At 47.9% G+C, this 21,873-nt stretch overlaps 1 protein-coding gene across 1 annotated transcript; it reads left to right on the top strand.

The window, feature by feature from the left end:
* Positions 1-6,686: 6,686 nt before the first annotated feature.
* LOC134053468 (olfactory receptor 10C1-like) lies at positions 6,687-7,625 on the top strand. Its single transcript, XM_062508481.1, has one exon. The coding sequence runs from the start codon at positions 6,687-6,689 to the stop codon at positions 7,623-7,625; it is 939 nt and encodes a 312-aa protein (XP_062364465.1).
* The last annotated feature ends 14,248 nt before the right edge of the window (positions 7,626-21,873 follow it).

Genomic DNA, 21,873 nt, shown 5'->3' with positions numbered 1-21,873 from the left:
TTTACACACCTCTGGCCCCTGGATGTGGCAGGCTATTCTGTGTCATAGGTCAGGGTCACTTCTGAGCCCTGCTGGTGTCTGTGCAGGTTGTGAAGTACCCCGAGTACCTGGATCTTCGCCCGTACATGTCCCAGGCAGAGGGAGAACCCCTCCGTTACTCCTTGTATGCTGTCCTGGTGCACAGTGGGGTCAGCTGTCATACAGGACACTATTTCTGCTACACAAAGGTAGTCAGCAATGTCCTTCCTTCCTTTTTTCTTTCCTTGCCAATGGGGAAAATGTGTGTGGGGAAGAGAAACTTTGCTGTCGGTGTTACTGACAGCCAAGGTTTTGGGGCAGGAGATGTCTTGAGGGGCTGGACTGGATTTGTTTTGACATACTCTTTGTTAGGTAGTTTTCTGCCTGTGTTTTTGGTGAGAAACCATGCAGAGATCCTCGTCCTTTCTTTTTCACAGGCCAGCAATGGGCTGTGGTACCTGATGGATGATGAGTCTGTGGAGCTTCGTTGCCTTGACACAGCTCTCAGGCAGCAAGCCTACCTGCTGTTTTATGCCAGGTAATAAGCAGCATTCAGATGCGTTCAGAATATGTTTCCTTTTCCCTGTCTATTGGTTTGCTTCGCATAGTGCAGAGAATGCAGAGATTTCTCACCAAAGGCAATTACGACCAGCTTCATTCAGTGCTGTGGAACCTGTGCTGTCCCATGTCTGTCCTTCAGGCTGCTGCCCTGATGTAGCCTGCTACTTGCCTGCTCTGTGATGCTAGACTTTTGTAGAAAAGAGTGAGGGAACTTAAAGGGACCTGCCAGGAAAGATGGGGAGGGAGCCTTTATCAGGAAGGGTTGGACAGGATGAAGGGTATCAGTTTTCAGCTGACCCATTATGGCAGGTTTCCATGAGATATTAGGAAGAAATGCTTGAGTGGAAGGGTGGTGAGAGCATGGAACAGGCTGCCCAAAGAAGCTGTGGGTGCCCCATCCTTGCAGGTTTTCAAGGCCAGGGTGGACAGGGCTTGGAGGGGCCTTGTCTATTGTGAGGTATTCCTGTCCATGACAGCGGGGTGGCACAAAATGAGCATTAAGATCCCTTCCAACCCAAGCAAGCGTGTGAACTTTCACATGAGGGTCTAGAAGGTATAAAGATGAGGTTTATCTGAGATAGGAGTAGACTTGGTGAGAAGACTCGAGCTAAAATTTCCATTAGTGGCCTTGGTTAAATCTTCTCTCTGTCATAGAAACCTCTCCAAGGAAATGAGCGAATCCCAGAGAGGGCTGCAAAAACAGCCCAAAACTGAGATCTTTCTTTTCTTTTCTCCAGGTGTTCGGATCTGAAAATTGGAGAAAGGGCTTCTTCCTCACCGGCACCACCGTATGCCCCTTCCTTCCTTCCTCAGTGGGCAGCCAGCAGCGAGCAGGTGGCTCCTGTTGGCCCACAGGGCTTGCCTGGCAGCACAAAGGTAACTCTGGGGAGGAGGGTCAGTGCACTAGAGGAGCAGTGCATCTCTTTCTAGCATCTCAGCATTTCTCTTTTTCCCCCTCTCACCCTGCAGCACTCTTCACAGCCACAGTGCTGCCTCTTCTCCAAGCACCCCGGCTGCCTCCATCCCATTTGTGCCCCTTTGGCCCTTTGGCCTTGGCAGCCCTCCAGAAGAGCCTTTGGGAGGCTCAGAAATGTCCCTTCCCAGAACTCCTGGGAGATCCCCACTGACTCTGGTCCTTTCAGGAGAGAAGGGCAGGAACTCTCCACAGCTCTCTTTGCAGGAAATGGCCGTGGGCATGGAAGGCGCTGGCAGGAAGCAGGACCGGAGCAGATCCCCGCTGTCGGGCAGGGATGGCCACAGCTGCTCTGGGGTCAGCACGGACTGGGACCACACAGCAGGGAGGAGAACGGGCCCTCCGAGTTGTAGCGCCACTGCCAGGGATGGTGAAGCTTCAGGACCTTCCAACAGGAGCTTGCAGTGTGCTCCTGGCCCCGGGGTTGCTCAGGAGCAGGTCCTGCTGAGGCAGAGGGACATGAGCAGATCCGTGCAGGGCAGCTACAACCTCTGCAGCCCCTCTGTGCAGCACACAGACTACGAGCCCTCAGCGAGGAAGAGGAGGAGGCTGACATCACATTCCCCGTGTTGTGATCAAACCCCTGTGGATAGAGCAGCTCCAGGGCCCCCCAGCTCCCGCTTGAAGCAGGCTCCCAAGCTCAGGGCTGCTCGGAGGCAAACCCGAGCGAGGTGCAGAGAGCAGAGGAGATCCCCACGGCGGGGCTCTGACCTGCACGGCCGCTTTGTGCAGTGCACAGACGACCGGCAGCCCTCTGGGAGTAAGAGGAAGAGGAGGAGAACAAGTTCTTCCCGTTGTGACAGAGCCCCAGGGGATAACGCAGCTTCAGGTCCCTCCAACACCAGCTTCAAGCAGGCTCCTGTGCTCAGGGCTGCTCAGGAGCAATCCCGAGCGAGGCTGAGGGAGCGGAGGAGATCCCCAGAGCTGGGCTATGATCTCCACAGCCGGTTTGTGCAGCACGCAGCCCAGCGCCCTTCGGCGAGGAAGAGGAGGGTGCCCATGGCCTAGAGGGGCACGTCTGAGAAGAGCTCGGGGCACTCTGGGAGTGCTGCAGTCAGATTTTGGCCCTGGCTGAAGCAGAAGGGAAGATGAGCACTGAGTTTGTTAGCACAGGTGTCCTTGTTTTCTTCTCAAAGATGAAGAAACTGTTGGCTTATATGGTGGATGATGCTTGTGACTAGAGTAATAGTCTTTAATTAGGATTCTTCATTCCACAGTGTAGATAGTTTTTGCTGCTAATATAGGTCAGTAGTTGAAAGCAGTATTGAAGCAATTTTTTAATTAAAGCTAGAAAAATAAATGTTAAGTACAGACTGATATTACCCTTGCCAATGTCTCTTTTTCTCAGTCTCAAGGTGAAATCTTGCTGGGTGTCCCCACTCAAAGGAGGAATCTCCAGCCACATTCTGAGAAGGGGAAGGGGGGTTAGACGTCTGTCCTGTTGAAGAGTGGGGCTTTTCCAGAGTGAAGTGATGGACTGTGAGTGTCACAGTGCTCAGGGAGCTGTGCCAGCTGGGGCAGGATGCTGTGCCTGAGCAGGGATACAGCAGCTCCAGCTGTGTCCTGTCTACACCTTAGCAGGAATGGCTTGAGCAAGGAGGGCCTCCTGTTTGTAGTGTTAAAGAATGCTGAGACCAGCTTGACCAAACTATCCTGTCACCACTGTCACTGAAAACATCAGGATAAATTAAGCTCTCTAATGCTACTTTTAGTGTCAGGAAGCACACATTCCTTTCTTAGAGTGCCCTTCTGGGCAACTCCTCCCACTTTATATTCCAGGCAGGATGCTGTGTGGTGTGGATGTCCCTCTGGGCAGTTCAGGTCACCTGTCCCAGCTCTGCTCTCTGCCAGTTTCTTTTGTGAGCCTCCTCACAGGCAGAGCAGAAGATGAGAAAACAAAATGTCCCTGACTCAGGACAAACGTGACTGAGCACAACCCCAAACTGCAGTGTATTATCAACACCATTCTCATTGCAAATCCAGAACACAGCACTGTAAGAGCTACCGAAATAAAGAAATTAACTCTACCCTGTCTGAAATGAGAACAGTGGCATTCCAGCACAATTGCTGAATTACCTTTGTTAGTTCCCTCTTTATCTCTGGGTTCTGCACAGTGTCCATGTGGTTCAGAAATTCTACATTCCTTGCGTCCAGCTTCAGCCATAAAATGCCTCTTCCAGGTCTGAGACCATTGATGCATATCAAGGTTAATTACAGTTGTTTTAGCAAAACGTAAAGCTTCAGGGCTTTTCCCAAGCTGTGTTCCCACTAGAGCAGCTTATGGCAAACCTTGCTAAATGTTGGCTACAGTGGCATATGACAGAGTGGAAAATTACACGGCTCATGATTAATTAAAAGAAGTAATTAGAAAACTGAATTAAAAGAATGAATTAGAAAAGGTATTTGTAAAGTTCTATCATTTCCAACACCATGAGGACATGCAAACAGAGAATCCCTGATCTGAGGGCAGGAGCAGCAAGGATGTCCAGGCCTTCACATGGAAGTGAGAGTCAGACGGGTCACATGGGAGAAACCAAAGTGGTGCTAGTACCTTCTTCAGCAGCAAAGCCTATTTTGTTGAATAGACCTGCCAAAACCTAATGTAAAAATGTATCAGAGGCAGCCAGTCAGGTTATGCTATAGAAGGGCAGTCCCACTTTTGCATGACAAGAATTTCTAGCATACCTCCCTAAGGTGTGTGAATATCCCTCCCTTGAGCAGGGAAAGCCCTGAAGGTCACTTCTCATGGCTGAGCAAAATAGGTTTGCTCATGGTTGTTGGATGAGTGACACCAATCTCTACGTAATTGTTTTGCCTGATTTCATAGAATTGCTTCTCTGTTGCTTCCAAGATAGTGCACTATACTGTAACACTAGTAGTTAGTTAGGGTGTGTTACTATGCTAGTTCCACTATGTTAGTTATGTTAGTAAGGCTGCCGATGCTATGTAACAAATACTTGTGATCAAGTTATTTTGCTTAATGATTGCAATCAATTTAAATGAATTCTTAATTTTATTTATATCAATAGATTTGGTTTGCCGTCTTTAATCCCACGGGGCACAGTTGTATACAGGCTCAATTACACCTCTGTAACCCTTTGCATAGAAACTGTTGAAGAGTCTGGGGCTGGGCTAGGACCCAGCTGCATGCAGACTTCTCTCTGAGGAGTTTAGAAAACAAAAGTGTCCTTCCTGTACCTGCTGACTTGACAGGAGGGCTTCTGTAACAAACTTTGTCTGGAGTGGGTCTGTTCTCCACTCACTGATAACTTTTGCAAGGAGCAGGGAGTTGGACTGGATGAGCATTATGGGTCCCTTCCCACGTGAGATATTCGATGATCTGATGATTCTATTACATGGTGGAAGGGGAAAGGGATTTTCTTTTTGCCACCATGGAAGCTGGGAGAAGTATTAGTAAAAACACTGGTAAAGGGAGGGCTGCAGGGAGCAGTATCACCTTCCATCACTAAATTGGACTAGGATTTCATAAAATTAATTGAAGACCAACAGCCATGCCTGGCCTTGCTTATTGAGCCTTCTCCCAAGCACAATGGGAATATCTGCTGGTAGTGGATAACATTGAGTGAGTTGGTCTGTGCTGTGAAAGATGGTCTGACTGCTTGGTGGGCACATCTGTCAAATAAATCTTAGCCAAAGAAATAATTGGAATGCTAAATCCTTGTTTGCTGCAGCAGATGTGGCAAAGAAAGTGGGTGATTTTTGGTTGGTTGGTTGGTTGGATGGGGATTATTGTTGTTGGTGGTGTTCTTTTAATCTTTCTGATTAATGACAAACCTTCGGAAGAAGGAGTAGGGGAACCTAGATGTTAATTTGTGGGCAAGAATGATCTTTTTGGTGCAACTTTATCCCAAAGTATATGTGAGGACTGCATCAATACACACTCCTTTGTCTTGGGTTCCTCTACGGCAGAGTCACTGATGGTGTGACCCAGAAATGAAATATGGGTACAGACACCCAAATGGTGTAAGTGGGCATGTTTCAGCAGACTGTAGTACACAGTAGCAGAAGCAGGGGAAGTATCTGGCAGCAGAGGATCATAAAGCCAAGGAGGATTAGCAGTGCCTTAGCAAAACCTATAGCCTGCATACTTCTTCATGATACCCTAAAAAGGGTCCTTCAAATCTGCGAGCGATGAGGTATGCCAGGAAATAGATCAAGGTAACCTAATTTTTAGTTGTAGTGATCTGGACATCAACAGGGAAATAAAAATCAAGATTGGCAATGAGTGAATCTTTTGTCCCTTATCCCCAAGTGAATGTGGGCTGCATCTTTGTTTCACCTTCAAATTTTGCTGAGAAAGCATAAGTATGGTAAGCCTGTGTGGCAACTCTGTCATTAATCTGGCTGCATTATGAAGTAATAGTAATTACTGCAAAGTAAAACCAGATCTTAATATTTGTGTAGGATATCTGGGTTTATATAGAAATCATTTGCAAGTTCTGTAAAACTAGAGGTGGCTGTGAATCAGCTCATACACGTGCATCATATTTATCCAACCTCTTAACAACTATTCCTTATTGCTCCAATCAGCACTAGCCAGTCTCAGTGGACTTTATATAGATGTAGTATAAAGAGCTGTGGACAAACCTCTCTTCTGCTTCACTGCAGAGTGCTCAGAGTTGAAAGCTTTCCTGGAGACCTCAACATTTAGGGGTTTTTTCCTATCCTCTCTCTTCTTCTACCACACTCCACAACAGGAGAAACTACCTTTGTTATATTCAAATGGTGCAACTGATGATTTTTGAGACTTGAACTGATTAGTCCATGAAAAGATCTCTGCCACAACAAGTTTTCTTTTTCTACAGAGTAAAAGTGGTAGCTGAGCGTTTGAAGAGAGTAGTGAATATACAGCCTTTGAAGGCAATGCTATGAAAGAAGAATCAGTCAAAAATAGACAGAAACAAAACGCATAAGACTGCCTCATTTTCTTTAGAAGCTTTTATAATCTTTTCAGAAGATCTTCTCAAAATCTGAGTAGTATCTAAATTCCAGTCCTCTTTCTGTCTGTTCAAGCAGGCAGTTGTATTCTGACTGCAGATTTGCCCGGCTGTTTGCAGCTTCATCGGCTGCTGGACACTAAAACGAGGAGAGCTCTGCAAGGCACCAGACAAGGATGATCCTTGGGAACCTCAGTGGATTGAGTGAATTCAGACTCCTGGGTTTTTCTGGAACCTCTCCTTTACACCCTTTGCTCTTTGTAGTTTTATTATCTCTTCATATTCTCACCTTGATGGCGAACACAGTGATAGCTTTGATAGCAAACAGTGACAATCGCCTTCACACCCCGATGTATTTCTTCCTCACTCAGCTGTCCTGTTGGGATATCTGCTATTTGTCTGTCATTATCCCAAGTATTCTCGAGAACCTGATGGTGGGAACAGTGAGTATTTCCAAGACAAGATGTGCAATGCAGATGTTTTCCTTCCTTTTCTTTGGAGTTGCTGAGTGTTTTCTCTTGGCCGCCATGTCCCTTGATGGCTATTTTGCAGTTTGCTGCCCCTTGCATTACACAATTATCATGAGCAGCAGGGTCTGCAGAAGCCTGGTTGTTGGAGCTTACATCTGTGGAACTGCTGAGGGCTTAGTTCATACCCTCATCACCTTCAGCTCACCCTTGTGTGGTTGTGCCATTGACCACTTCTTCTGTGAGATTCAGCCTCTCCTGGACGTGCTCTGTGGCAACACTCTCCCAAGTGAAATCCAGGTCATTGTGGTGGCTGTCTTTGCTATTCTGAGTCCTTTCTCACTGGTCATTTATTCCTATATTGGTGTCGTTTCCACAATTCTTCACATGGCATCAGCTGAGAGCCAGGAGAAGGCCTTTTCCACTTGCTCCTCACAGCTCCTGGTTGTGACTGTTTTTTATGGCACTGCAGGCTCCATGTACCTGCGGCCAAAATACAGCTACTGTGCATCTGTGGATAAATTCCTCTCCCTTTCTTATTCTCTGGTGACTCCTTTATTGAATCCCATCATTTGCAGTTTGAGGAATAAGGAGGTGAAAGGAGCCCTGAAGAAGAAATGGAGCAAACCTAAGTTAGTGTGGAAATGAAATTGAAGATTTGGGTTGTTCCAGGTGTTTGTGGTGGAATTTTTCACTCTAAATTCTTGTTCAGGAAAATCGATTTCCAGATCTACTTCAGCTATTGGGGAGGAAGGTGGGAGAAGAGTGGAGATTTTTAGCTCTAAGAGGGAGTGTTAGAAGCTATGTTAACATTTTGGAAGGGAATTTCTTCCACATACTTAAGAAATTCTTCAATAAACTTATTTTTTCCTTTTCTTTTCCTTGCTATTTTTCAAAAGCTTGAAAATTGTGCTTTACATACTTCTGAATTTTTGAACCAAAGAGTAATATTCAAGAGCCTGACTTTACTGAAAGAACTGAAAAGAATTAGTTTTCACCTGTTTGCATTTATTTCCTGAAAATGTTTAGTAAATCTGTTGGGGGAAAGGAGAGGACATAGTTCAGGCAACAATGTGGAGCCCACAATATTATTGAGTACTGATTTTAATTCTGAGATTGTTACTGGGGCAAAAAAAAAAAAAAAAAAAAAAAAAAAAAAAAAAAAAAAAAGAGGTGTGCAAAATTGCATTCCTGCCCCACTGCCTCAAAGATATTTCTTCAATTTTAGAGTCATTGTTTTAAACATGTTAGACCAAGTGTAGGCCTTTGAAGTACTTAACCACTGTAATCTTCTGTAACTATTAATACAACTCTTTATATTAAATGCTCAAAGCTTAAATGATATTTGAAAGATAAGGACATGCATTACTCCTTAAATTAATCCTTCATTCCTGGAAATAACTGTAAATATAAATATCATGAAAGTACATGTCCTGGTTTGAAAGACAGCTGTTTGCTAAGGAAAGCAGAAGCTTCCCTTTGGACTGAAAAATGTGATCCTTCCTTCCTTCCTTCCTTCCTTCCTTCCTTCCTTCCTTCCTTCCTTCCTTCCGATTATTAGGATTTTGAAATTAAGGGAGCTCTCAGGCAAAGATATGGGGGTAGGAATAACAGTTCTTTACTAGTGTAACTAACAAGACAAACAAGAACAACAGTAGCTATGAAATTAGCCACAAACAGACCAGTAACTCAGTCCCAGTGTTTTTTGGCTGCAGGCACCTTTTCCCTGAGCTGCAGTTCCCGGTGCTGGGGGCGGGCAGGTCCCGCAGAGCTGCAGGAGGGCTGGGGGTGATGGCAGAGCTGTCCCAGGGAGAGACAGAGAGAGATGGAGAGAGCTCTCCGCTCACGGTGTGGGTCCTGGGGCTCAGCAGAGTGCTGGAAGGTGGCAGGTTCCAGCGAGAAGGCAGCAGGGCAGGGTCCCACAGCAGTGAGGATGGCTCCCGGCGATGGCATGGCAGGAATGCAACACAGGCGGCGATCGTCCTTCTCGTCCCAACTCCAAGGGGGAAATGGGACCCAGGCCCAGCCTTCCGCTTCCTCTTCTGGATGTTTCAATCTCGCGGGGTTTCCCTCTTCTCTCTCTCCTCCCCCTTGTCACCAGGGCCCAGTCAACAGGTATCTTAGCATGACAATGGGGAAAATTCCACAGAGGGAAAAGGGAAAGAAACAACCCCCAACAGTACAGGGTTCTTAATTGGATGTCATATGAATTTTTATCTTGAGCGTTTGTAAATCCACAAAAAAATTATAAGGTATAATATTCTTTGCAGAAGCTTGACATCTTTGATTTTAATCACATCTTATTTTGGACCAAAAAAATTTATTATAGCAGAAAATGCTGTCTCATACTTTTAATATTTTAAATTTCAAATTCATTACAAAAAGAATGCATTGTTTTTTGTCATATTGCTTTATTGGCATTACAGTTTCTCCCCTAGTCATATATGCTAGACTCCTTACAGCAGCATTCCTAGAGAATTACACAACTGTGTGTATTATGAAAGAAGTGATGAAGAGGGGAAACCCAAGTATAAAAAGCAGTGGGGATAAGAAAAGTGTAATTCATAAAACAAAAAAAAAAACCAAATAAACAAAACCCGAACCAAACAAAAAAACAAAGGTAAAATATGGTTCAGTAAAATGAAAGTAGGCATTAAAAACCTGGGAAGTTTCAGTCTGGTAAACCACCAGGTCCAATTCTTTCCTGACTGATTATGCAAAATTTGTGAGTTCTCAAGTTTGTGGACAACACTAAATCAGAGGGAGTAGACAATGTGCCAAAGGGCCCCCATGTTTTAATGAATCCAGAGGAAGGCTGGATGAGTTCCTTGAACAGAGAGCCCAGCTCTAGGTGTCCAAACCAGGTGGGATTCAGCTGCCTCTTCATGGCTTGATTTTGGGGGAGCTGCATCCATGGATTCACACTTGCCCATCTTAAGTGTCTGGAATCTGAGCCTGAAGGATGGTTTCTATCAAAATGGAAATTAGCACTTCTAGGGCACGGATCTTGTGCTTCAGAAGGAGTCTTTGCAGATGAGTGCTGTCCTCATGGCCTGGAATAGCAGGCATGCAGAAGAACTTACAGGACTGAGTCCCCTCCAGGGGAAGCTGCGTGTTCCTGGTCTCTGCTGGGGAAGAAAGGGCGGTGGTACCTTGGACAGGATGAGAAAGCAGAGAGTCAATGATAAAAACAAAAATCAACCTCTCCTTCACTTCCTTTCTGACTGAAACTGTAAAACAAAGCTCAGAGAACTCACATTTGTGGGATCAGTATGGTGACGAGGATTTGCAAATCTCAGCTGTTTCAAGAGAGGTGTTTAGCCCTCAAGTTACCTGAAGATCTATGAACCCTGAGGCTCTGTGAATGATTTCATTTGCCCGTGACTACTTGCACCGAACAAAATGAGTCTGCTTTACAGCAGAGATTGGTCTCAGCTGATGCTAGAAATCTGACTGTGCAGTTGCCTCTTGAAGCAAGGTGCTCACTTTGAGAGAAAGTGTACAGGTGAAAAACTTGTCTTAATTCCTCCAGTTGGAACAGATCTTCAGTATTGTTCCAGAAAACTCTGAATTAACCCCACCTGATCTGATTTCAGGCTCCAGAGCACTGAATGGGAAAGCCTTACTGTGACAGACAGGAGAGCCAGGGGAGAATCAAACCAACCATGGTGCAGAATAAACACAACTGAATCCACTGCAGAGTTCCAGCTCTGTGCCAGGATCCTTGTGCTGGTCTGGAGCACAGAGGTGCGGGACGGAAACATGAAAACACACGCTTGGGCTCACAGGAATATCCAGAGACAATTAATCATCCTTTCAGAATTTCACGGAAGAGGTTAAAAGTGTCCACACCTTGCTTATTTTCATCTTTTGAATGGAAAAGGGGATTTTGAATTTAGCTTTCTGTAAATGCTTTCATTGTATCTGCATAAGTACAGCTGGAAGAAACCTGACTCCGTCTGGCAATAGAAGTATAGGCTACTTGGGAATAATTGTCATAGGTTAAACACCCAGCAGATTGCACCAGTGATTCCTGCTGTCACTAGAATAGCCAGCCCGTGGAATTTTGTGACTCTCATGCCCTTGGTGCTCCAGAAAACATTGTAAACTCTAGATTGGCAGTAAATTGTAAAGAAGCCAAAATAAAATAAAACACAAAAACAAAAAGGCAGAAAAGACTGTAGTTCTTAAATCTGAGTAAGTCTTTTGTTTTGCACTGCAGGTCTAGACATAATACGGTGAAAAATTAGTTTTTCTAGATAGAAAGTTTTACATCTAGTTATTTCTAATACGTACTACATCTTTACAAGGGATATGCTAGACACTGAGCTCTCATTTTAAAATAGTACAGTAAACCATGCTAAATTCTCCAAACCAATAATTGCCATTTCAGATTTTGTCTGAATCAGGTTTTATTCTTTGCCCAGCCAGTGCCCTCTCTGCTCTTTGTCTTTCTTTCCATCTTCCTCTGTCCTTTCTCTCTGTCTGTCTAACTAGCTCTTTTTTGACATCACTTCCTTGCATTCCTTGGGCTTTCTCCTCTGTCTCCCACTGCTGCAGCTCTCCTTTCTCAGCGGAAGGTCCCAATGCTTTTGTCTGCCTCAGGCTCTGCAGCCACCCAGCCCGGGGCTGTTCACACCCTGCTTTGTGCCAGCCTTCTCAAGCCCCTCGGTACGGTTCTGTTTGCCAGCACTGCCGTGCCCTGCTCCTCAGCACCTCCCAGCCGGGCCCCTGTGTCCGCCTGAGCCCGGCACTCAGCTGCGCTTCTCCAGCCCTCGGCAGCTCCCGCCTCCCTGCTCCCCCTCTCTGCTGTGCTCACACCCGGCAGAGCAGCACAGATCCGCCCCGTGCCCCAGCCCTGGCTCGGGGCCCGCCAGGAGCCTCCACCCTGCTCCTCACCTGCACCAGGTGTGCTGTCACCTGAGCAATGGCCAAACAACCGGGAGCCTGCAGCAGCCACTCATTCCCTGACACTGCAGCTGATGCCTCCATGGGCTTCCTAAAAGCACAGGCCACACAAAGCCAAGGGAATCAAAAGCAGATATATCTACTGAATAAATAAATTCCATACATCAATATCAATATCAATATCAATATTTATTGAAGGGCCTTCAGGAACATTTCAGGCAGACAAAGCCTCCCAGGGGCTACACTCCAAAATGGACCGTGGGTCACGGCTTCTCATCCTTTTCTACGTCTGGTCCATTTGCCTATTGGAGGTTTATTTCCAATGACAGCTTCAGGTAATGAAGTCATTTACCTTCAGTTTGTTCACCCCCAACTCACTTTTGTTTCCATTTCCTGGGGCCTGAGGCAGTGAGGGGTCCTTGATTGCCAGGCCTGGGCAGGAATTGCTGTGTCTGAGCAGAATGGGGAAGCAGCAGCTCACACTGTGCATGGAGTTTGGAGTCACACGCATAAGAATGGCAGGATTGCAAATCTATGAAAAATACAAAAGCTACAATCCGGAGGCATCAGGGGTGAATAGCAACCAGCTGCCTCTTTGGAGCCCGAGGAACAGCAACTGCCTGCCGCAAGGCCCAAAAGCTTGTTGGTCAAATGCAGCAGGAACAAAAGTGCCTCCAGCCATCCTGAGTGGGAATGTGGCTAAAGCTGTGTCGGATCCAAGGCAGCCTGGAGGAAGGAGTGAATGTGAAGCTGCTGAAGAGCTGCCCAGGAGAGGCTGGGGCCCTGGCAGCCAAGGCTCACCCAGTGCAGCCTCTGGGGGTCCCTTTGGTGGGGCCAGCCCAGGGTCAGCCTGTGGGTGCACCTTGGGGGCACACCAAACTCACTGGAAAGGACCCTCTGAGAGCTTGGGTGCCTTGCACAGGAGTCTCACAGGCACAGGCCAGTGGAAGAACAGAGTGCAGTGGAACAGAAATGCCCGGCAGCCTGAGGGCCAGACACAAGTGTGACCTGGCTTGTGACAGCTCTGGGCAGGGCTCTGCTCACTGGGCTCTGTGCTCTGGGGAAGGAGTTCACTGATCCTTCACTCAGGGGAGGCCCTGCCAGCCAGTGAACCCCTGTGCATCAGAGGACAGGGGGAGTCCCAGTGACTGCCACCTGGGAGAGGAGCCATGTGGTTCCAGGGCCCAGGAGCCATGTGCTTCTGTGACCTCAAGGGGATCCATCCCTGTGTGCCCCCATGTCACTGGGGGGCAGCGATGTGGCACCTCTCCAGTGATTGTGACTCACCTGCCCAGGGCTCAGTATCCTGAGAGCAGGCTAACGTGTCAGCAGGTCTTCAGGATAGCTCAGCTTATTCCCGTGCTACGCACCTCTCTGCCTTTCAAGCAGATTTATTGTTTACTGTCCCCTTCAGCTTTTGTCCTCTCACAGGTAATTATGACTTGACTCTTGGGATAGATCATAGAGGAAGGAGAGAAAAGTCTAGGCTGCTTATACCTTCCTAGCTGAAGGCTGAGCTGTTGCCCCTTCGTAGGCTGTCCACATACAGGCTAGGCTAGAGTTCCTCTTTGCTGATTCTCTTTCCTTTACTATAGCCTAGGATAGGTAAGTAAGGGGTGAGTGCAGTCTGAGGGGCTGGGCTCAGCCCAGAGTGGCAAAAAGCCCACCTTGGATACTGCAGGAAGGAGTGGGACAGAAGGAGAGCAGCAAAGGCTGTAGTTAAGTTAGTGGCTGAAAGCTGGTCACTCCTGCAGAGGAGGGAAAAGCCAGAGAGCTCTGCTGTTGATGCTGTGACAGCAGCAGGGCCTCCTCAGAGAAGGTAACATGCACTGGAGCACTTCAGAAGGACCTTTGAAGCTCCTGGGGCTCTGTCACTGATCACAAAGGTGTGAGCCTGCACTTCAGCAGTTGGCACAAGCACCACTGAAACTCTTGATGGCAAATGCTGTTCTTTCCATAGGTTGTATTTCTTTGGAGTTTTTATTCCTTTGGTGAGATGTAGTCATTTCTTTGCAATCAGGTGAGGGGATTGATGCTGATCCCTTCCTGGAGCACGTCCTTGGTCATCCAGAGCTTTGCCCGCTGCTCCTGAGAGGGACGATGGCCACAACAGGGAACAATTCCTGTGAGTACCAGCTTCACTGGCAGCTTTGGACTTTGTGACTCCCCACAGACAGCTGACATGACTGGTGCTCAGATCCCAGAATGATGTGCTCACAAGCTAGAGTGAAGTCTGGGATGTTTGCTGAGAATAGCCAGACTGACCCAGGTTGTTTAGTCCCAGGAAAACACCTTTTGTCACTGTGAAGAAGACTTTGAAACATCATTGCTCATAGGGAAGTCTGACAGGTCCTTGAGTTGCCTTTTGTGCTCAGTACTTGCTTGTTTTCAAGAAGTTCCAGTCAGTTAGAATCAGGGAAAGCTTGACCTGATAATCCAGTCTAGAGCTCTGGTGAGAAGGGAAGGTACCCTGAGGCCCAGAAATCAGAGCTGGGGCTTGTTGGACTCTTGGCAAAGTAAGCAGGGGAACAGACTTTTCCAAATCAGGAAATTTCAATGGCAGTGCTAGGCTTCCCCTGATACTGAGTTGAAGGTTTGAGCTGGTTGTCCTGACAGCTTGTGTAGAAAACTCAAAGTTTAAATATGCTTTCTTTCCTCGCCTCATCTCTTTCCAAATGGAATTTCTCTGCAGTCATCGCCGAGGGAATAGCTCCTCCAAAAAGGATCCTCTTCCCACCAGAGAAGATTTGCATGGTCTGGCAGCAGAGACAGAGTGCTGGAGCAGGGCTCTTCAATGTGGGCAACACGTGCTTCCTCAACGCTGTCCTGCAGTGCCTGACCTACACCCCCCCACTGGCCAACTACCTGCTGTCCCAAGAGCACAGCCAGGCCTGTGAGTGCTTTTAGGAGCATCTCCTGAAAATCTCTTCATCAAGTCCCAGATTCCCAGAATGTAAAATTTGTTTTCAGACAACAGCAGCCCTTTGTCAGCCCCATGAGTCTGTACTCTTTGAACACTGGAGCCTAGAACCCACTTGTCCTAGCCTGCTGCCTTACCCTGAATGAAAACACCTCTTTCTCCCTGGCAGTCTTTATTCCTGCAAGTTAAACCCTCTGTGCTTATTGCACAGAAAGCTCTTGGTTTACCATCCCTCTCTGAAGATTTTCTGCACACTAAAATGCCCTGGGACCATTGGGACATTGGGAGGAGTGGAGTATTGGAGTGGAGTGGCAGTGCAAGAGGAGGAGTATCCCACTGCTGTGGATGTTTTGCTAACCTAAGGACCTTCCCTGTGTCCCTCTTCAGGTCACCAGCAGGGTTTCTGCATGATGTGCATCATGGAAGCACACGTGAACAAGGTCCTGCGTTCCCCTGTCAGTGCCATCCTGCCTTTGGCTGTCCTCAAGGTTTTCAAACGTAAGTCGTACCAGGTGCTTGAACAGGTTTCCTTCCCTCCTTCTATGAGAGAACTGAAACCTTCTTTCTTAGGCATAGGAGAACATTTGGAGCCCGGCAGGGAGGAAGATGCCCATGACTTCTTGTGCTGTACTGTCAATGCCATGCAGACAGCTTGTCTGAGTGAAAGCAGCGAGTAAGCACAAGCAAATCACCCTCACAAAGTTCTGAGCCCTTTGCACTGCTTGGTGTGCTCCCATCAAGGGAGACCTAAACCCTGGGCTTTCAGGCCAAGCAAAACTCTTGCCGGAGATAATGCTCTGTCTTCCCACTTGTTTCCAGCTTGGACCTCTCATCTCAATCCACTACCATTGTCTCTCAAATCTTTGGAGGCTTTCTGAGATCCAGAGGTATGTTTCCTCAACCCTTACTCGCTTTGACATTGCCTGTGTCCTTCTGTCTGCCTGTGCCTGACAGTTGGTCTGGTCGGTCAGGTACAGTGTGTAAATGGGCAGTGTCAGTCAGCTTCCCATTGCTGAGCATTTGGATTTTTCCTTCCAGTCACCTGCGTCAGCTGCAAAGCCGTTTCTGACTCCTACGAGGCCTTCCTGGATATCCCTTTGGATATCAGAGTAAGAAGCTTTTGCAGTTGTGCTTCAAGACATGCCAAGGCCCTTGCAGCTTTCCAGAGTCAGCACATTTGTCTTAAAAATGTGTGCTGTGAGCACAAGAGATCTTGGTGGTGGGTGGGAAGGGGAATGGATGGTGTCCTCCTGCAGAGGCCATGGCACTGGTCTCTCTGTAGGTGCTGTCTTTAAGCTGGTCGAGCAGCATTATCCTCTCTGCAACCACAATATATCCTCATCCTCCTTTGCTTTGCCCTCCCCTAACACTTGTCTGGCTCCCAGGCCGATGGGTTGGGTTGTTTGCACCACTGATGCCCCTGCATAGTGTCATGAGTTGATGTGAGTGGTGTGGTGGTACGGGGAGGGAGCTCTTGATGGCTCCGGGAGCCTCTGATACACAGGGAGATGTTCAGCATCCCACTCTCTTTCTGTCTCCTTCTGGACAGCTTCATGGTGGGTCTCTCCAGCATCAGCTGCAGGGGTTTGCTTGTCAGCTCGTGGGAGTTGTTTGGGTGAGGCAATTTCCTGCAGCTCAGTGTGCTCATTTGTCACTCTTGCAGACAGCCTCGACCCTCACTGCAGCTCTGGAGGACTTTGTGAGACCCGAGCACCTGGATGGTGAAAACTGCTACAAATGTAGCACGTAAGATGATTACTGAGCACATATTACCAGGAGATCCTGTGTGAGGGAGTTGCATGTCATTGAGCAGAAGTCATCGCCTCATGGAGCTTTGCTGCACACAGAGGAGATGCAGCTTCTTTAAAATAGAGCAGGGAATAGCCTTAGAATAGCAAAAGCTGTGTGAGACAGGACAGGTTGCCTGGCCACCCTGGGGGAGGATTGGGTGCATTTCAGCACTGGGTTCTGTGCTTGGTTTCAAGGTGTAAGAAGAATGTTGCTGCCTTCAAGAAGTTCACAGTCCATTGCGCACCCAAGGTTCTCACGGTGTGTCTAAAAAGGTTTGACTGTTTCACCGGTAGGAAGATCAGCAAGGTTTGTACACAGCCGGTGTGCAGCTTTCTCTTCCTGGAGCAGATTTCCCTGAGCTTGTGCCAAGGCACTGGTCTTGGGTTCGTCATGTTCCCTTCTGGGGAGAGAATTCCCTTGGGAAGACAGGCAAGCGCTCTTCTCCAGCAGAGCTGCTTTGGCCAAGAACAGTTTCCTGCCACTCAAAGCATTACACCTTTGTGATGGTGTGCTTTATGGAAAACCAGCTGCTTGTGAGCCCCAAAGATGTATTTACACACCTCTGGCCCCTGGATGTGGCAGGCTATTCTGTGTCATAGGTCAGGGTCACTTCTGAGCCCTGCTGGTGTCTGTGCAGGTTGTGAAGTACCCCGAGTACCTGGATCTTCGCCCGTACATGTCCCAGGCAGAGGGAGAACCCCTCCGTTACTCCTTGTATGCTGTCCTGGTGCACAGTGGGGTCAGCTGTCATACAGGACACTATTTCTGCTACACAAAGGTAGTCAGCAATGTCCTTCCTTCCTTTTTTCTTTCCTTGCCAATGGGGAAAATGTGTGTGGGGAAGAGAAACTTTGCTGTCGGTGTTACTGACAGCCAAGGTTTAGGGGCAGGAGATGTCTTGAGGGGCTGGACTGGATTTGTTTTGACATACTCTTTGTTAGGTAGTTTTCTGCCTGTGTTTTTGGTGAGAAACCATGCAGAGATCTTTGTCCTTTTTTTTTCCACAGGCCAGCAATGGGCTGTGGTACCTGATGGATGATGAGTCTGTGGAGCTTCGTTGCCTTGACACAGCTCTCAGGCAGCAAGCCTACCTGCTGTTTTATGCCAGGTAATAAGCAGCATTCAGATACGTTCAGAAGATGTGTCCTTTTCCCTGTTTATTGGTTTGCTTCTTATAGTGCAGAGAATGCAGAGATTTCTCACCAAAGGCAATTACTACCAGCTTCATTCAGTGCTGTGGAACCTGTGCTGCCCCAAGTCTGTCCTTCAGGCTGCTGCCCTGATGTAGCCTGCTACTTGCCTGCTCTGTGATGCTAGACTTTTGTAGAAAAGAGTGAGGGAACTTAAAGGGACCTGCCAGGAAAGATGGGGAGGGAGCCTTTATCAGGAAGGGTTGGACAGGATGAAGGGTATCAGTTTTCAGCTGACCCATTATGGCAGGTTTCCATGAGATATTAGGAAGAAATGCTTGAGTGGAAGGGTGGTGAGAGCATGGAACAGGCTGCCCAAAGAAGCTGTGGGTGCCCCATCCTTGCAGGTTTTCAAGGCCAGGGTGGACAGGGCTTGGAGGGGCCTTGTCTATTGTGAGGTATTCCTGTCCATGACAGCGGGGTGGCACAAAATGAGCATTAAGATCCCTTCCAACCCAAGCAAGCGTGTGAATTTGTGAAATTCACATGAGGGTCTAGAAGGTATAAAGATGAGTTTTGTCTGAGATAGGAGTAGACTTGGTGAGATGACTCTAGCTAAAATTTCCATTAGTGGCCTTGGTTAAATCTTCTCTCTGTCATACAAACCTCTCCAAGGAAATGAGCGAATCCCAGAGAGGGCTGCAAAAACAGCCCCAAACGGAGATCATTCTTTTCTTTTCTCCAGATGTTCTGATCTGAAAATTGGAGAAAGGGCTTCTTCCTCACTGGCACCACCGTATGCCCCTTCCTTCCTTCCTCAGTGGGCAGCCAGCAGCGAGCAGGTGGCTCCTGTTGGCCCACAGGGCTTGCCTGGCAGCATGAAGGTAACTCTGGGGAGGAGGGTCAGTGCACTAGAGGAGCAGTGGATCTCTTTCTAGCATCTGAGCATTTCTCCTTTTCCCCCTCTCAACATGCAGCACTCTTCACAGCCACAGTGCTGCCTCTTCTCCAAGCACCCCGGCTGCCTCCATCCCATTTGTGCCCCTTTGGCCCTTTGGCCTTGGCAGCCCTCCAGAAGAGCCTTTGGGAGGCTCAGAAATGTCCCTTCCCAGAACTCCTGGGAGATCCCCACTGACTCTGGTCCTTTCAGGAGAGAAGGGCAGGAACTCTCCACAGCTCTCTTTGCAGGAAATGGCCCTGGGCATGGAAGGCGCTGGCAGGAAGCAGGACCGGAGCAGATCCCCGCTGTCGGGCAGGGATGGCCACAGCTGCTCTGGGGTCAGCATGGACTGGGACCACACAGCAGGGAGGAGAACGGGCCCTCCGAGTTGTAGCGCCACTGCCAGGGATGGTGAAGCTTCAGGACCTTCCAACAGGAGCTTGCAGTGTGCTCCTGGCCCCGGGGTTGCTCAGGAGCAGGTCCTGCTGAGGCGGAGGGACATGAGCAGATCCGTGCAGGGCAGCTACAACCTCTGCAGCCCCTCTGTGCAGCACACAGACTACGAGCCCTCAGCGAGGAAGAGGAGGAGGCTGACAACACATTCCCCGTGTTGTGATCAAACCCCTGTGGATAGAGCAACTCCAGGGCCCCCCAGCTCCCACTTGAAGCAGGCTCCCAAGCTCAGGGCTGCTCGGAGGCAAACCCGAGCGAGGTGCAGAGAGCAGAGGAGATCCCCACGGCGGGGCTCTGACCTGCACGGCCGCTTTGTGCAGTGCACAGACGACCAGCACCCCTCTGTGAGCAAGAGGAAGAGGAGGAGAACAAGTTCTTCCCGTTGTGACAGAGCCCCAGGGGATAACGCAGCTTCAGGGCCCTCCAACACCAGCTTCAAGCAGGCTCCTGTGCTCAGGGCTGCTCAGGAGCAATCCCGAGCGAGGCTGAGGGAGCAGAGGAGATCCCCAGAGCTGGGCTATGATCTCCACAGCCGGTTTGTGCAGCACGCAGCCCAGCGCCCTTCGGCGAGGAAGAGGAGGGTGCCCATGGCCTAGAGGGACAGGTCTGAGAAGAGCTCGGGGCACTCTGGGAGTGCTGCAGTCAGATTTTGGCCCTGGCTGAAGCAGAAGGGAAGATTAGCACTGAGGTTTTTATCACAGGTGTCTTTGTTTTCTTCTCAAAGATGAAGAAACTGTTGGTTTATATGGGCGATTATGCTTGTGAATAGAGTAATAGGCTTTAATTAGAATTCTTCATTCCACAGTGTAGATAGTTTTTGCTGCTAATATAGGTCAGTAGTTGAAAGCAATATTGATGCAATTTTTTAATTAAAGCTAGAAAAATAAATGTTAAGTACAGACTGATATTACCCTTGCCAATGTCTCTTTTTCTCAGTCTCAAGGTGAAATCTTGCTGGGTGTCCCCACTCAAAGGAGGAATCTCCAGCCACATTCTGAGAAGGGGAGGGGGGGTTAGACATCTGTCCTGTTGAAGAGTGGGGCTTTTCCAGAGTGAAGTGATGGACTGTGAGTGTCACAGTGCTCAGGGAGCTGTGCCAGCTGGGGCAGGATGCTGTGCCTGAGCAGGGATACAGCAGCTCCAGCTGTGTCCTGTCTACACCTTAGCAGGAATGGCTTGAGCAAGGAGGGCCTCCTGTTTGTAGTGCTAAAGAATGCTGAGACCAGCTTGACCAAACTATCATGTCACCACTGTTACTGAAAACATCAGGATAAATTAAGCTCTCTAATGCTACTTTTAGTGTCAGGAAGCACACATTCCTTTCTTAGAGTGCCCTTCTGGGCAACTCCTCCCACTTTATATTCCAGGCATGATGCTGTGTGGTGTGGATGTCCCTCTGGGCAGTTCAGGTCACCTGTCCCAGCTGTGCTCTCTGCCAGTTTCTTTTGTGAGCCTCCTCACAGGCAGAGCAGAAGATGAGAAAACAAAATGTCCCTGACTCAGGACAAACGTGACTGAGCAAAACCCCAAACTTCAGCATATTATCAACACCATTCTCATGGCAAATCCAGAACACAACACTGTAAGAGCTACCGAAATAAAGAAATTAACTCTACCCTGTCTGAAATGAGAACAGTGGCATTCCAGCACAATTGCTGAATTACCTTTGTTAGTTCCCTCTTTATCTCTGGGTTCTGCACAGTGTCCATGTGGTTCAGAAATTCTACATTCCTTGAGTCCATATTCAGCCATACAATGCCTCTTCCAGGTCTGAGACCATTGATGAATATCAAGGTTAATTACAGTTGTTTTAGCAAAACGTAAAGCTTCAGGGCTTTTCCCAAGCTGTGTTCCCACTAGAGCAGCTTATGGCAAACCTTGCTAAATGTTGGCTACAGTGGCATATGACAGAGTGGAAAATTACACGGCTCATGATTAATTAAAAGAAGTAATTAGAAAACTGAATTAAAAGAATGAATTAGAAAAGGTATTTGTAAAGTTCTATCATTTCCAACACCATGAGGACATGCAAACAGAGAATCCCTGATCTGAGGGCAGGAGCAGCAAGGATGTCCAGGCCTTCACATGGAAGTGAGAGTCAGACGGGTCACATGGGAGAAACCAAAGTGGTGCTAGTACCTTCTTCAGCAGCAAAGCCTATTTTGTTGAATAGACCTGCCAAAACCTAATGTAAAAATGTATCAGAGGCAGCCAGTCAGGTTATGCTATAGAAGGGCAGTCCCACTTTTGCATGACAAGGATTTCTAGCATACCTCCCTAAGGTGTGTGAATATCCCTCCCTTGAGCAGGGAAAGCCCTGAAGGTCACTTCTCATGGCTGAGCAAAATAGGTTTGCTCATGGTTGTTGGATGAGTGACATCAATCTCTACGTAATTGTTTTGCCTGATTTCATAGAATTGCTTCTCTGTTGCTTCCAAGATAGTGCACTATACTGTAACACTAGTAGTTAGTTAGGGTGTGTTACTATGCCAGTTCCACTATGTTAGTTATGTTAGTAAGGCTGCCGATGCTATGTGACAAATAATTGTGATCAAGTTATTTTGCTTAATGATTGCAATCAATTTAAATGAATTCTTAATTTTATTTATATCAATAGATTTGGTTTGCCGTCTTTAATCCCACGGGGCACAGTTGTATACAGGCTCAAGTACACCTCTGTAACCCTTTGCATAGAAACTGTTGAAGAGTCTGGGGCTGGGCTAGGACCCAGCTGCATGCAGACTTCTCTCTGAG

This window comes from Cinclus cinclus, chromosome 24 (genome assembly GCF_963662255.1).
Source record: "Cinclus cinclus chromosome 24, bCinCin1.1, whole genome shotgun sequence".
NCBI classification, from domain to species: Eukaryota; Metazoa; Chordata; class Aves; order Passeriformes; family Cinclidae; genus Cinclus; species Cinclus cinclus.
Note: the sequence above shows the minus strand (reverse complement) of the source record. Positions and strands in the feature narration are given on the sequence as shown.